Source organism: Silene latifolia, chromosome 1 (assembly GCF_048544455.1).
Source record: "Silene latifolia isolate original U9 population chromosome 1, ASM4854445v1, whole genome shotgun sequence".
Lineage (NCBI taxonomy): Eukaryota > Viridiplantae > Streptophyta > Magnoliopsida > Caryophyllales > Caryophyllaceae > Silene > Silene latifolia.
Genome location: NC_133526.1, coordinates 173,509,215 through 173,526,370, shown reverse-complemented (window position 1 = coordinate 173,526,370; position 17,156 = coordinate 173,509,215). Strand labels below are relative to the sequence as shown.

General features: G+C 37.4%; 1 protein-coding gene across 1 annotated transcript; it reads left to right on the top strand.

The window, feature by feature from the left end:
- Positions 1 to 15,351: 15,351 nt before the first annotated feature.
- On the top strand, positions 15,352 to 17,148 carry LOC141587908 (uncharacterized). Its single transcript, XM_074409373.1, has 2 exons — positions 15,352 to 15,790; positions 16,448 to 17,148. The coding sequence occupies exons 1-2, from the start codon at positions 15,352 to 15,354 to the stop codon at positions 17,146 to 17,148; spliced, it is 1,140 nt and encodes a 379-aa protein (XP_074265474.1).
- Positions 17,149 to 17,156: the final 8 nt, after the last annotated feature.

The window sequence follows — 17,156 nt, the reverse complement described above, 5'->3', positions numbered from 1 at the left end:
CCTACATTATTTTTCAATGTGGGACAAATAACATACTCAGAATTACACCTTCAAGTACTCTAAAAAATCTGCCTATGGTACCCTTGAGGTTCCATTTTTTTTGCCCATGGTACCCCCTAATGTAAAGCCTGTTAAATGGACGTTAAGTTTGATGGCGTGACAATAAAATAACAATTAAAAAAATAATATCCCCTTTATTGTTTTATTGGTACGGATATCTCTCTTTTAAATGCAAATTTAATTAACTATATCATTATAATATGGGAAATTTCTCATGATAACCTTGAACTTTGATAGATTACACATACTACCATGGACTTTTGTTTTCTATTTTTTTTCTCATAATTAAAATATGTTCAAATGATAAGAACCTATACTCTAATGATAGAATATTTTTTTTATCATATTATTTAAACATAGTATATTTACCACTGAAGGAAATGTAGATTCATATACATATTAACATACTCTTATATGTCTAAATAATTTGTCATAAAATTAATTATGGATTTTATGCATGCAAACAAAATAACAAAGAGAAGAAATCATGTTCTTACAATGGGTATTTCGGATTTAAAGGGCACAAAAGAAATCTCCTTTTCTTTTGTTCTTGAGCTTTCCTTATGGAAGAATAAAGATCTAAGTGTAAGATCTCTCCCTATGTATTATACCCAAGGCTTTCTCTTAATCTAATTAATATTATTTGAGCTAGTATAATATTAATCTAGGTAGAAAATTGAACCAAAAATTTATAAAACACTTATATTATTTCGGTTTTATGAGAGAAGATGAGGAGGATTTTTCTTCTCTCTAGAACTTGATTTTGGATGATGATGTTAGAATAAAAATAATACACTACACTTTGTATATTATTAGGTAAAAATTATAGAAAAACAATGATAGTTTTTCTTCCCCAAAACCGTGTAAGAGGAGAGCTATTGGGGAGCCAATGCATGGAAAAATTGTTCTTCACAAGGAACAATAGGCTTGCATGCCTAGACTTGCTTTTTCATTATTATGTTTTTTCAACTAAATAAAACAATTAACTAGCTTAATGCTCCCCAATTTTTCGGCACTTTACATAATATGGATCCCATATTATTTTTGTCAATTGTCAATGTGTCACATGTCATATGTGACATAAATGTGTTATGTATTTTTAACATATTAAAAATCAACGTATTAATAAAAATACGTCACATACAAAAATCGACTTAGTAATTTCATAATTACTTGTGCCAAAATATTTTACCATTTATAAATTTCAACTGATTGAATTTATAATAATTCATTCATTTTAATTGTTACATTAAACAATTTATTTCATCCGAGTAATTATACAATTTAATTACTCGAATCCGTATCTCATTTAATCACATTTCAATTTGATACGTAAATTTTACTTCCAAAAATCGTCCGTCAATTTTCAAGTAATTTAATTAACTCGCAACGTTATACGATCAATTAAATAATCAATTAAGAGTGTTGCCCTTTAGGTATGACCTAGGGGTCAATCGATCACCACCGTCACACGACAAGAATGTCAAACTCTAGTCACCAATCATTACGATATATGTTGACCATTGTGATAACAAAATTACTTCCCAATTGTATTCTTTAAAATGAGATTTAATAATGATATTTAAATCATGTGATCGCATTATTGTTGAGGACACATTTCCCAACAATCTCCCACTTGTCCTCGACAAGTGTGCGTCACCAATTCTCTTGTCCTATTACTATCTCCCACTCAATGCAAGGTGTCTTTCGGTCGTACTTGCAAGTGATCATATCGAGAGTGGTTTCCTCGATCCGGAGAATAACTGATTGACCGGATTTATCCACTCGGATACCTTCCGAGCGTGGCCACGCATTTCCAGTTCATTGCTCCTCGAGTGGCCCCGAGATATTGTTATAACCCCGACTAGGGGTGGACAATTCCTATCGCACTCATTCCCTTCGACTAGCCACCGCCATCATAACCCAAAATATGCCCATTTGACCCCATTTACGAAGGTCGTAGTAACACAAATCAAAGTTAATCGAAATCGTGCCATCTTAGGCGAATTCTCTCTAGTCAAAAGAATCGACTCATTAGAATACTATAGTAGCTCTCGCCACGACCAGGCTATATAAATTTGCAGAACTCTATAAGCGGTCATAAGGCCCGACAAAATGTTCCTAACATCTGCCTATGTGATCGACTAGTCATCTCACATGACTGTATGGCACTTGAACTTGCCATCAATCGCCTCACACTCTAGTCACTTCGAGACGTCACCTCATATAAGTAACTATGGGCAAAACAATGTTAATCCATGTTCACTTTAACGGGGTTCAATTGTCTCTACAACCCGTTTGGATGTAACAAAGTATAAATTAAGGATAAAAGACAAATGCGATTATGAACATGAACAAAAACAACACTTTTATTTCATTTCAAAATCTAACAAAAATTTGGTACACGTTTAAGTCCCATGGACGCAACATGCCCATCATGCTTAGCCTGCGATAAAGGCTTGGTGAGCGGATCGGCTATGTTGTCATCCGTCCCAACCTTACAAATCGCAATTTCCTTTCTTTCAATGAAATCTCTTATTACATGATATTTTCTAAGTACATGTCTAGATCTATTACTAGACTTTGGCTCCTTAGCTTGGAAGATCGTCCCACTATTATCACAATAGAGAGTGATGGGATCATTGGCGGTAGGTACTACTTTTAGACCTTCCGTGAATTGCTTGATCCACATAGCTTCCTTGGCGACTTCGATCTTTGCTATGTACTCACCTCCGTTGTTGAATCCGATTTACTGACTTCCTTGAAGCTTCTCCAGCTTACGGCACCACTATTGAGCATAAACACGAAACCAGCTTGTGATTTCATGCCATCTCTATCTGTTTGAAAACTTGAGTCCGTGTATCCTGTAACACGCAACTCAGTGTCTCCTCCAAACACAAGGATAGAGTCCTTAGTTCTTCTCAAGTACTTAAGGATGTTCTTGACAAAGAATCCAGTGACTCTCACCTGGATTTCTTTGATATCTACTCGTCATGCTCAAGGCATACGAGACATCAGGACGTGTGCATATCATGGCATACATGATTGATCCAACAGCGGAAGCGTAAGGGATCAACTTCATGCGTTCAACATCATGGGGTTCGGAGGGACATTGAGTCTTGCTCAATATCGTTCCGGTTACCATAGGTACCAAACCCCTTTTGGATTTGTCCATGCTGAATCGTCGAAGAATCTTATCAACATAAGACTCTTGACTTAGTGCCAATATCCTCTTGGATCTATCTCTATAGATTCGGATACCTAATATGCGTTGTGCCTCTCCTAAATCCTTCATTTGGAAGTGGTTACCTAACCACTTCTTAACAGAAGACAACATTGGAATATCATTTCCAATGAGTAGTATGTCATCGACATACAAAATTAGGAACACAACATTGCTCCCACTAAATTTCATGTATAAACATGGTTCCTCAACATTTCGAGTGAAACCATTTTCCTTTATCACATCATTGAATCGATGATTCCAACTTCTTGATGCTTGCTTAAGACCATAAATGGATCTCTTAAGTTTGCACACTTTGTTAGGATTTTTAGAATCAACAAAACCTTCGGGTTGTATCATGTACACCTCCTCTTCTAAATGCCCATTTAGAAAAGCGGTTTTGACATCCATTTGCCAAATTTCATAATCATGAAATGCGGCGATCGCTAACAAAATCCGTATGGATCTTAGCATGGCTACGGGGGCGAAGGTCTCATCATAATGGAGACCTTGGACTTGGGTAAATCCTTTTGCCACTAGCCTAGCTTTGTAGACATCGTCATGTCCTTCTATGCCATTCTTGACTTTGAATATCCATTTGCATTGAAGGGGTCTTGCCCCTTTAGGCAAATCTACCAAGTCCCAAACTTGGTTTTCAAGCATAGAATCCATTTCGGACTTCATGGCTTCAAGCCATAAGGTGGAATTAGGACTAGAGATTGCGGCCTTGTAGGTGGCGGGCTCGTCACTTTCCATAAGCAACACATCGAGCGTTCCATCTTCTTCGATAAGTCCCACATATCGATCGGGATGGCGAATGACTCGGCCCGTCCTTCTTAGTGGAGGAGGTACAACCGCGTTAGACGACGAAGGAACATCTTCTTGCGTCTCTACCTCGGTTTGTGGCTCTTGAACTTCGTCAAGTTCAAAATTTCTCCCACTCTGTCTCTTAGAAATAAATTGACTTTCTAAGAAGACAGCCTCACAAGACACAAACACTTTGTTTTCTTGAAGTTTGTAGAAGTAGTAACCTCGAGAGGTCAAAGGATAACCTACAAAGATGCATTTTTTCGGATCTTGGGGCAAGCTTATTGTCGGGTTTAGCCTTGACGTAAGCATCACATCCCCAAATTTTCATATAGGATAGATTAGGAACTCTTCCTTTCCATGTCTCAAATGGAGTCTTTTCGGTGGCTTTAGTGGGACTATTATTTAAAGATAGAATTGCGGTTTGGATTGCAAATCCCCAAAACGAGTTCGGTAACTCGGTTTGACTCATCATGGATCGAACCATATCAAGTAGGGTTCGATTCCTCCTTTCGGCAACACCATTCAGTTGTGGTGTTCCGGGTGGAGAAAGTTGTGATATAATGCCACAACCTTTCAAGTGTGAATCAAATTCAAGACTAAGGTATTCACCACCACGATCGGATCGTAGTGCCTTAATCCTTTTGTTCAATTGGTTCTCTACTTCGTTTTGGAATTCCTTGAATTTCTCAAATGCTTCACTCTTGTGTTTCATTAAATAGATATACCCATATCTACTCAAGTCATCGGTGAAGGTTATAAAGTAGTCATAATTACCACGAGCGGTGATACTCATTGGTCCGCATACATCGGTGTGTATGAGTCCCAATAGCTCACTAGCTCGTGTCCCTTTACCGCTAAAAGGATTACGAGTCATTTTGCCAAGTAGGCAATATTCGCATGTACCAAATGATTGATAATCAAATGGTGTAATCACATTAGTAGAAATTAATCTTTTGATGCGATTCTCGTTTATGTGACCTAATCGACAATGCCAAATGAACGCTTCACTTGGGTCACTTGTTTTGAGTTTCTTTGATTGAATGTTATAAATATCATTAGTCGGTTTTGAGGTCTCTAAAATGTAAATGCCATTTATGGAAGAAGCTTGGCCAATAACCAAATCATTCCTAGAAATAGAGCAACGATTGTTCTTAATGACAAAACAAAAACCGTCCATGTCTAGCATGGCGATTGAAATAATGTTTTTAGAGAGCGTAGGAACATAAAAACAATTATGCAAATACAACTCAAAACCGTTTGGCAAAGCTAGAACATAAGTTCCTTTGGATTCGGCCGCTACCCGAGCTCCATTTCCAAGTCGAAGATCCACATCTCCCTTGCTAAGCCTCTCCACATCTCTTAAACCCCGTAAATGATTACAAAGGTGAGAACCACAACCGGTATCTAGTACCCATGTCGTAGTGGAAGTATAATTTATATCAATAACATAAATTTCTTTAGGAATTGTACCTTTTGGAGTAATGAGTCCTTCCCTATATTTTCGCAAATACATAGGGCAATTCCTAAGCCAATGTCCCATGCCATAGCAATAATGGCACTCATCATTAACTTGCTTGAAGTTTTTGATTTTCTTTCCTTTCTTCTTGAACCTCTTGCCCTTTGAAGCAAGAACTTGATTGCTAGAGCTCCCACTAGCTTTGGCATCCTTATCTTCCAGAGATAAAGACCCTATAGATCGTATGAGGTAGTCTTCCCGAGACGGACTCACACGAGGTCTAGTAGTAGTGGGTGGTTTAGAAGTGGTGATGAAATTAAGGTTTCCATCCGAACCTATCCCGAAATGAAGTTCTCTAGTTGTATCGAAATTATTGTTGGAGCATACGTCGTCAAGAACATGGTGATATGACTCAATGGTTATCGGTGCGGTAGCATTTGATGGATTCATTGTAATGCACTACAAATATGGAGGAAAGGAAATATTAACATTTGTCTTTTTAAATCATACTTGCAAATTTAACAAGATATGAACATTTATATAGTGACCTCTACCCAACTATAATAAATGATTCCAAGACCCAAATTCATATCAACTTAGGCACGGGGTAGCCGATGAAACCCTCATCAATATAACTCGGTGGATTAACCTTTTAATCGATTCTACTTTTAGAACTCTTGGTCGATAAAATTACTCTAATATTTATCTATAGCCCAAAACACATCAACAAGGGCACGGGGTAGCCGATGAAAGCCTTATCAATTACTTTTGTTGAGTTCAATCCAAATTTCGAATAAATGTGTCCATTATCCAAACCCATATTAATTTAGGCACGGGGTAGCCGATGAAACCCTCATAAATATGAATTCGGTGGATTAGACATTTATCACCCACTTCCCCTACGTAACAAGGTTTGTACCCGGGGTAGCCGAGTGCACTCCCTCGCGAAATAGGTTTTCATGGTTTCTACTATTTGGTAAGGCTATGTCTCAATTAGTTGTTTTAGCGAGAGGTCATGTCAATTTATTATCTATCACGTTTTAAGTGAACTAAAGCGGTGAACTACGATAATTCGAATTGACACGGTCGATAAACTCGATAAAATAACAATGCATGTTTAGTTATGGCGATTTAGCGATGCATGTGACATAAAATAAAATGCAAGCATGAAGATAAATAAATCCTAGTATGGCCTTTCCTAAAATAGAAAAACTATTAATCTATTACATATTCGGAAACCAACTCCATTGGTCCCTTGAACTTCGGTTGTGGCACACATCTCGAGGTAACACCGTCTTTATGTATCGCCATTCTTGAAGAAATCCGTCTTTTGGAACTCCGGAATGAATAAAATTACATAATAAATTACATAATTTCCTATTTATACATTTGTAACTAAAATAAAATAAATCTATTAAATTACAAAACGGTGATACGAGATCACAATAAAAATTACAACCGAATCGATATTCCCATACATTTCGGGAAATACCAATTAAAATCTAAGGCCATACTAAGTAAAATTACATAATTAAAATTTACATAAATTAAAATTATGACAATCATAAAGAAAAATGCAGCATTATAATATGTATGAACATGCTCAATTTTTATGCTAAATCGCCTTTTAATTAGCCAATATCGTATATTACTCGGTTTTTACGGATTTGCGTGATTTCAACATTTTATAATCACAAAAATACATAAACTCATATTTATGCATAAGTTAATTACCCTAACCTCTTAGGACTCAAAATATAGTCTTCACTAATAATTTGACCATAATTAACTTTTATTTACAAAATTGTTCATAAATGGACCAAAAATTACAAAATAAGCTATTAAACTTCAAATAAATCCAACAATTCCAAATAAATTCAAAATTTGAAATTTAAATTCATGAACATTCTGGAAAAATTCCATGACACTCATAATGTTCAAAATTTTAGGTTAAAAATTTCGAAAATTTTCCGGAAAAACAATGTTGCGGTTTATCGATATTTAATAAAATAATCATAAAAAACATGGAAAAATTATTTTCATTAACTTTTCAATTTTAGATCTGAAAAATATAATAAAATGCAACATTAGACGTTTTTCCTAAGTCATAGATTATGTTTTATTAATTTTACACTAATAATGTCACTATTTATGCTAATTTTTCTTCAAAAATTCATAAATCATGCTAAAAGACTTCTTTATAGCCAATTATTTTACACACATATTGTAAAATTGCATGTGACAACATATTAATTTTCTATGACCAGATTCGAAATTTAACTCATATTAACCTATTTTTCTCTTAAATCCGAATTTAATAATGAAAAATTCATTTTTCGAGCATAACAAGTCCAAAAATTATGAAAATTTGTAGGTTATCTCAAAATAATATATGTAACAACATATCCAAAAACCAACTTAAAATTCGAAGTATAGCTAATTTTCGACCAAAAATGACATTTTTACTCATAAAATCACATTTAAATGTCATTATAGAGAAATATGAACAATAAAAATCCGTAAAATTAACCAAAATATCCTAAAACATTTTAGGACCAGAAATATTAACATGCATGTAATAATTTCGTGATATATCATAATAACACAAATTTTACAAGTTTTATTTGTTATTCATATAACTCGGAAAAACTTTTAACCAATTTGCATGCAAACAACCATGGCTCTTGATACCGATTGAAGGAAATGTAGATTCATATACATATTAACATACTCTTATATGTCTAAATAATTTGTCATAAAATTAATTATGGATTTTATGCATGCAAACAAAATAACAAAGAGAAGAAATCATGTTCTTACAATGGGTATTTCGGATTTAAAGGGCACAAAAGAAATCTCCTTTTCTTTTGTTCTTGAGCTTTCCTTATGGAAGAATAAAGATCTAAGTGTAAGATCTCTCCCTATGTATTATACCCAAGGCTTTCTCTTAATCTAATTAATATTATTTGAGCTAGTATAATATTAATCTAGGTAGAAAATTGAACCAAAAATTTATAAAACACTTATATATTACCGATATATGTTGACCAGTTGACAGTAACAAAATTACTTCCCAATTGTATTCTTTAAAATGAGATTTAATAATGATATTTAAATCATGTGATCGCATTATTGTTGAGGACACATTTCCCAACAACCACATCTACATTATTTTTCAATATGGGACATATAAAATCTATAGGTAGAAAATATAATGATATAAACTTTTAAGAGCTCTCCAAGACACTACTTAAGCGACTCACAAGATTTTGGGTTGATGCCTAAGTTCCAAGGATGCTCATAGAATCACCCACCTTATGCTATATTTCGATGTGAGAAAATTTTATTTTTTATATGTAGTATATTTATCACACCTATATTATTTTTCAATATGGGAGATATAACATACTATGAAATACACCATCTTTAATATGTGCAAATTATATGAAATCTATATATACTCTAATGATAGCATTTCTTACCATGAATCTAATAATATTTTTTCATAATTTTTTTACCGACATTATTTTGTCAAATGAAATTTAAAAGTTTTTATATAAAAATTAGAAACATCACTTGAATATAAAATAAGAAATACATAGTATATATTATAATAACTGAAAGATTTTCCAAACATTAACTTAGGTTAGAAATCATTATTGTAGAGACAGTAATACAAACTCTTTTAAGAGTTATCTCTGACAATACTTAAGGGAATCAAAAGATTTTGGGTTATGACTTCTATTTATAATCATAAGATCACTATTCCTTATGATAATGTTTCAATGTGAGACAATTCTAATATTTATACATAGTATATTCACCACACTTACGTTATTTTTCAATGTAGGACAAATAACATAGTAAGTATACCATTTTTTTTGCACATACTTTGACAACAACCGGATTTAATAATGAGAAAATACAATACAATACAATATACACTCTAATGATAGCTTTTTTTTTGTCACAATCTAATTATATAAATTTCATACGATACTTTTTTTTCAAATGAAATATAAAGTTTTTATATCAAAATTATAAACATCACTTTAATATAATATAGAAAATGTATATATATGGGACATTTCTATTATTTATACATAATATATTCACAACACCTACATTATTTTTCAATGTGGGACATATAACATACTAAAAAGTCTATATCTTTTATATCAAAAAAATTTGGATTAATACCAAGTTTCGAGGATGCCTCCTATTTATATTTATAGAATCACCCTACCGTATACTATTATTTCAATGTGAGATACATAATTTAATTATTTAGACGTAGTATGTTCATAATGCCTACATTATTTTTCAATGTGAAAGATATAACATACCAAGAAATATATGTCTCTTCTTAAAAAACCACTATTGTATACATATTATTTTTCTTTGAAGGTAAAACCACTTAGTCTCGATCATTAGATATGGATCTCTATATCGTACATATAACGACTCATTAACGCTCTATTACTGCATTCAGAAGACAGCCATAGTAAAATTTTTAGTTTTGTATTGTGTCAGGAGACTATCATTAGTAAAACCTTTAGTTATTTTTTGATTTTCTTGTTCATGTTCTTAACTCTTTCCCGGGTAGTTCCCAACGATTTCCACTTTATTTTGTATATCATATCGTAGATAATGATAGAAAATCTTAAGAGCTCTTTAAAACAATATTTATGAGACTCAAAAATTTTTGGATGGATACATAAATTCCAAATATGCATTTTATTTATAATCATATGAGCACATCACCTTATACTAATTTTTCAATGTGGGACAATTCTACTATTTATATGTAGTATGTTCACCACACCTACTTATTTTTCAATGTTGGACAAAACCTACTAAAAAGTACACAATTTTTCATATTAAGAAGTACACCATCTTTAATATGTGCAAATAATATGAAATTTATACTCTAATGATAGCATTTTTTAACACAAAGCTAATTATATTATTTTCATAATTTTTTTAACGATATTTTTTTTGACAAATGAAATGTAAGAGTTTGATATAAAAATTGGAAATATCACTTGAATATAATTTAGGAAATATACATACTATAATAATTAAAAGATTCTCCACTTTATTTTTTACATCAAAAATTATACTTTCCTAAATTTATTTTTGATGATGTGGACGCTCTCAGATCGCTCGAAAAAACTCTCTTTTATATATATATATATAGATTATACTATGTACTTTATTTAAAACCGATATTTATTTCTGAACTCTTGTTCAAGTACGAAATTAAAATGACGTCATATAGTTAACATTCAAATTCGAACAAAATATAAAAGGGGTAGAAGAGAAAACCCAACAATGATAGTACTAAATTGAAGTAATATTAAGATAAACTTAAATAAGAAAAGTACAACATAATAATATTATTAAAATAAAACATGCATAGATATTAATTGGAAATTAAATACATGAATAAATTATTAAGGACTTCTATTAATCCTTACTAATTTAAGGATTTTAAAGTCTTTAGATCCTCCTCAAATTCTTTCCTAAGGTCGATGCATTTTCCATAAGAAACAAACAAGGATTGTATGAGATCATCTGCTTCCTTTTCAATCTCCTTAATGCCCTCTATATAACAATAGTTGTGAGTTTCAACCGCACTAACAATCATCTTCATCGTTCTCAACTCTTGTTCAAGTACCGTTTGAATGTATTTTTCCAAATTGGCGATCAAACCAGTTGACATACCACTTAGGTTTGCCATTTGAAATCGTTTGTATTTTTAGTGAGAAGACAGAGAGAACTATTGTTATTGTAAATGGTTTTCTTTTAGAATGATGTTAACCACCAAATATTTATAATTGAATTTATGACCTTTGGTGAACCGTGCCTTGAATAGTTAAAAATAATTGCCACTTGCAATTTTTTTTTTGATAACATGGTTCATAAATTATGACTGTTGGTGATTGCCAATTGCATTTACCTTGCAAACAATGGCCACTTGCATATAATAGCCCACTTGTGGAATAGAAACCAAATGAATGATACACCTAAAAATGGAAATAGATAACATTTTATCGGGACGGAGGAAGTATAAAAGAGGTAGAAGAAGAGAAAACCCAACAATGTTAACTAATTTAGAAATAATATCAGGATGAACTTAAAAATAAAAGTACAACATAATTAAATAACTAAATATAAAACATGAATAAATAAGGTCTCCTAATCCTTATTAATAATGAACTTTAAAGCGTCAATATCCTCTTCAAATCATTTTCTAAGATTGTTAAATTTTTCATAAGTACCCAACACATATTTGATGAAATCATCCGCGTCCTTTTCCGTTTCCTTAAGGCCCCTTAAATAACAATCATTACGAGTTTCAATCGCCCCAACAACCACCTTCATTGCTTTCAACTCTTGTTCACGAAGTGTGGAAACTTGTTGTTAGGCCCAAAATCTGGATATGGGCTGGTCTGGGGCAGCAGGTCTGGAAGCAGTGTGGGACGCAGGATGTCGGGGAGCTAGGGTGGCAGCATCAGTGCATAGTGCAAGACATGGGCTTTGATCCGCGTAGAAGAAGCATACGAGAACTCTATCACCTACCGTAGTCCAATAAAGGACAGTCCTATTCTATGTTAAATTAGGAATAACTTGGAGGAAAAGCAAGGAACCCTAGCTGAACGAGCTACCCTATATAAGAGGCCTCAATGCAAAGAAGGAAGATCATCGGAAAATACGAGAACTACACCCTAGAATTCATGTCACAACGCACGAACTGTACTTCCTCCCGAATTATAGTGAAAATCTTGGTGGGATTCCGTCTCCCCCCGCGGTTGTTTCCCAAATTGGGTTTTCCGCGTCACCAAAATTGTTTGTGTTCTTTATTTACGTCGCGCATTCAAATTAGCATACAACAAACAATCAAATCACAATTCAGAACTAACGTTAAGACTACTTTAACCCTAAACTGGTAGAAATTTACCAAAACAGTTTGGCGCCCACCGTGGGGCATAGTGGTCGTCTTCGTTAGCCAGTCTACACAGCAAGCATAACATTTCCGGACACCAAGAAACCAACCCAGGTAGCACCAGCGGTGCCCCAGCAACGCGGGTACCGCCCCTCTCGGCAGCAACACAGGTACCATCTCCCTCGGCAACAGCAGCACGCGGTACCTCGATTCAGACCACCACTGCTGCCCATATACCAGCAGTTAAGCAAAGCCAAAGTTCCCAGGTAGCAGCAAGCCCATTTTCGGAGAGAGCCCAGACTAGAGATTCAGGAGTCTTCCAGGGACGGCAAGGAGTCACACAACCTGAAAGAGGAACACAATCTAGGCAACAGGCTCAGGCTCCTCCGAGTCCCACCACCATCATGATAAGCGGATTGGACACATTAGCAAGGACAATCCGGACAATGCAGAACGAGAATAGAAGCATGAGATCCCAGATGGAAGAGGACAACAATCTCCTCCGAGCACAGATCAATGAGTTAAGGAGCCATGCCGCTAATTCGGCCCCTTGGATGCAGGAAGACATACCCGGGAGGCCACCGGGAGAAAGTGGGGACCGGAGGCAGATGCGGGTGTTGCCACGCGAAGTGGCACTTAGGCTGGACATGGACGCAACACCACAGCCAAGAGGAGGCCTGATCCCAATAGGACTGGGGGCATTGACACCAGATGAGGAGCCAGCCCACCAAGAGTCAACACCCACGTCAGATGCAGAAGGACGCCAATGAGCAGAGCAGCGGAACCCATGGCCCCGATGATCAGGGCCCCGGTTACGAATCAAGCTGAGTATACCTGGGAAAGCGGCTCGGCTGCAGCAGCATCGCAGATGCACCAACCAGCAGTCTTGGGACAACAGAACTTCGTACGAGGAGCCGAACATCAGTTACAAGAGCACCCGCGACCTGCCGGGAGAGAGACATACACAGAACAACAATACCAGGAACTACGAAGCCTCCTCCGAAGGGTCCCAGGAATGCTGCTGCCTATGGAGATGGCCGCACCAGAAAGCTACGCTGACTCGCCGTTTACTGATGATATAGCTACAGTGGCCTTACCAAAAGGATTCAACGTCCCAACAATGACCCTCTTCATGGAACCACAGACCCCTGCGATCACATTAGCCAATTCAAGCAGAAAATGATGGTTACCACTTCCATAGGAGCCTCAAAAGAGGCATGTATGTGTAAAGGATTTGGTTCGACCCTAACCGGATCAGCATTACAATGGTTCGTCGGCTTGCCTAACGAGACCATATCTTCATTCGCCGATTTGGTCAACGCATTCAATTAGCAGTTCTCCAGCAGCCGGAAAACACCAAAGCAGCCAAGTGATCTGTATAGGATCGTTCAGGAAATAGGTGAATCAATCAAAGATTACGTCACCAGGTTCAATGCAGAGAAAGTCTCAATACGAGGCTGCGATACATCCACGGCCATCAACGCCTTCAGGCAGGGCTTGGATAAGGAATCAAACCTCTACAAAGAATTAACGATGTACCCTTGTGAGAGGTTCGAAGAAGTCCAGCAGAGAGCTACAACAGCATTAAGATTGGAAGAAGATATACAAGCTAGAAAAGGAATAGAAAACTTCGACAAACCTAGCAGGAAAATCACAACAGAAAAGAAAGACGAACGAGCTAAGCCATACGGCAGACCTAATATCAGCAGAATAGCAGAAAAAACCTAGCAAGTTGCGACTCTCAGCACCCTCCTAAGCTATTTGAGTATGGATTCAACACGGGAATGGAAGGGTTGCTGAAAGCGCTAAGAGGCCAAGGTGATCAGGTTAGGTGGCCAAAGCCTCCCACTCAGGATCGACCCAACGACGACAGAGACAATGAAGCAAGAGAGATGCGAATGGCATCGGGGACATAGGTCACGGGACGAAGATCGCGCTACAGGTTGCGAAAGGAAGTAAAGTTCCAGTACGCGGGGAAACTTGGACCACCTGTTATCACGTGGGGGCAAGCGGGGATAGGAGAGAAGCGAAAGAAACCGGGTGCTTCCTTCGCCCCCACCCATACGCACGAAAATTATTAACGTGATAACAGGCGGATCCGAGCTATCAGGTTTGACATATTTCGCCGCTAAGAGGAAAGCCACCGGAAGTAAAGGGGATCATCCAGAAACTTCATAGAGAGTAAGCCAGAGCAATTTACCCCCGGTAACTTTCGACGAAACCGACATAGAAAGCGGTGCAGAGCAACACGACGATGCCCTAACTATAACGTTATCCATTGGCAATTGCACCGTACGAAAAGCATTGGTGGATACAGGGAGTTCGGTGAACCTCATCATGCTGGAAACCCTCAAAACCATGGGTTTTGATAAAGAAAACCTGATAAAGAAATCTGTACCCCTGGTGGGGTTTAGTGGTGAGACTGCGCATTCGGTAGGTGAGATAACCATCCCAACGTATATTGAAGGAGTTAATAAACTGGTGAGATACTTAGTCATTGAGGGTCCGACCACTTACAATGTGATACTAGGAAGACCATGGCTGCATCAGATGAAGGCGGTGCCCTCAACACATCATCAGTGTCTCAAGTTCCCAACACCATGGGGTACGGTCACAGTAAAAGGGGATCGAGAGGAATCCAGGAACTGCTACGCTCAAGCCCTCAAAGCTACAACCAGGCTCCCCTCATAACAATTACAGAACCAGGGCACCTCGAAATAATACAAAGAGCCTCCCTCAGAGGAACTAGACAAGGTCCACACGGACGAGGAGCACCCGGATAGGACAATATTAATTGGAGCAACTTACAGTGAAGAGCTACGCAGCCAGCTGACTCAATTTCTGAAAACCAACATGGACTGTTTCGCCTTGTCCCACGACGATATGGTAGGTATAGACCCATCCGTTATTTCACATAAGCTAAGTGTGAACCCAAGCTGCACCCCAGTACAGCAGAACAGAAGAAAATTCGCGGCAGAACGGAACGAGGTCATTAACAAAGAGGTAGACAGTCTCTTGGCAGCAGGTAAAATCAGAGAAGTTAGCTATCCTAAATGGCTTTCTAATGTAGTAGTAGTGCCCAAGAAAAATGGGAAGTGGAGGGTATGCGTAGACTTCACCGATTTAAACAAAGCTTGTCCCAAGGACCCCTTTCCACTACCACATATCGATGCAATGGTGGACGCTACTGCAGGACACGAGGTACTTACTTTCCTCGACGCCTGGAGCGGTTACAATCAGATCAAGATGCATCCACAAGATCAAGAGAAAACAGCATTCATGTCAGAAAGAGGCATATATTGTTACAATGTCATGCCCTTTGGCTTAAAGAACGCCGGGTCCACTTACCAGCGACCGGTAAATAAAATGTTCAAGCAGCAAATAGGAAAGACCATGGAAGTATACATAGACGACATGGTAGTGAAGTCCAAAAAAGCAGGAATGCATATGGAACACTTAGCGGACACCTTCCAGACATTAAGGGAGTTTAAAATGAAGCTTAATCTGTCCAAGTGCTCGTTTGGAGTATCCTCGGGAAAATTCTTAGGATATATGGTGACCCAGAGAGGAATTGAAGCAAGCAAGGAGCAGATAAAAGCAATACTCCAGCTGGAATCACCAGAAGCCAAAAGATGTGCAAAGGTCAAGCGGGGAAGGTGGCGGCCCTAAACAGGTTCATATCGAGGGCTTCAGATAGGTGCAAGCTGTTCTATGATATATTGAGGAAAAGTCAGAAATTCGAATGGACCGAGGAACATGAAAAGGCATTCGCGGAACTCAAAAGCTATCTAAGCACGCCACCGTTACTCGCGAAGCCGGAGCAAGGGGAGCCACTATTCCCTGTACACATGTCGATCACGGAAGCGGTATGTAAGTGCGGTCTTGGTCAAAGAACAAGAAGGGGTGCAACATCCTGTGTATTACATTAGCAAGTCTCTGCTTCCCGCAGAGACCAGGTACACTTCCTTTGAAAAATTAACGTTGGCTTTGGTTACTGCTTCCTATAAACTGCGACCGTACTTTGAATCTCACACCATCCACGTAATAACCAACTACCCGCTAAAGACTATTATGAGGAAGCCTGAACTTTCGGGCAGAATGACTAAATGGTCAGTGCATCTTAGTGGGTATGACTTGCAATTCGAACCCAGAACAGCGATAAAATCCCAAGCCCTAGCAGATTTCATCTTTGACTTCTGCGCTGCTACCCGTGGGGAGGCAGAAGAAGGAATGCTGACAATAACGAGGAGTCAGGATAGCGAGATATGGACCCTATACATTGACGGAGCCTCAAATGCAAAGGGAGCTGGTGTAGGTTTGGTCCTTCGATCACCTAAAGGTGATATGATAGTACAAGCTGTTAGGTGTGAGTTCAAAGCAACCAACAACGAAGCCGAGTATGAAGCCCTTATACTTGGGATGCAGATGGCGTCGGGGCTTAAGGTGAAGAACCCGAGGGTGTATAGTGACTCTTTACTTGTGGTGAATCATGTAAACAACGAATATGTGGCACGTGATTCAAAGATGATAGCCTACTTGAAGATAGCCACAGAGCAAAAGTCGAAGTTTAGAACGTTCAAGATAACTCAGGTGCCGCGAGATCAGAACGTGGAGGCAGACGCCATGGCAACGTTAGGGGCCACCTTCTAGCCCACAGA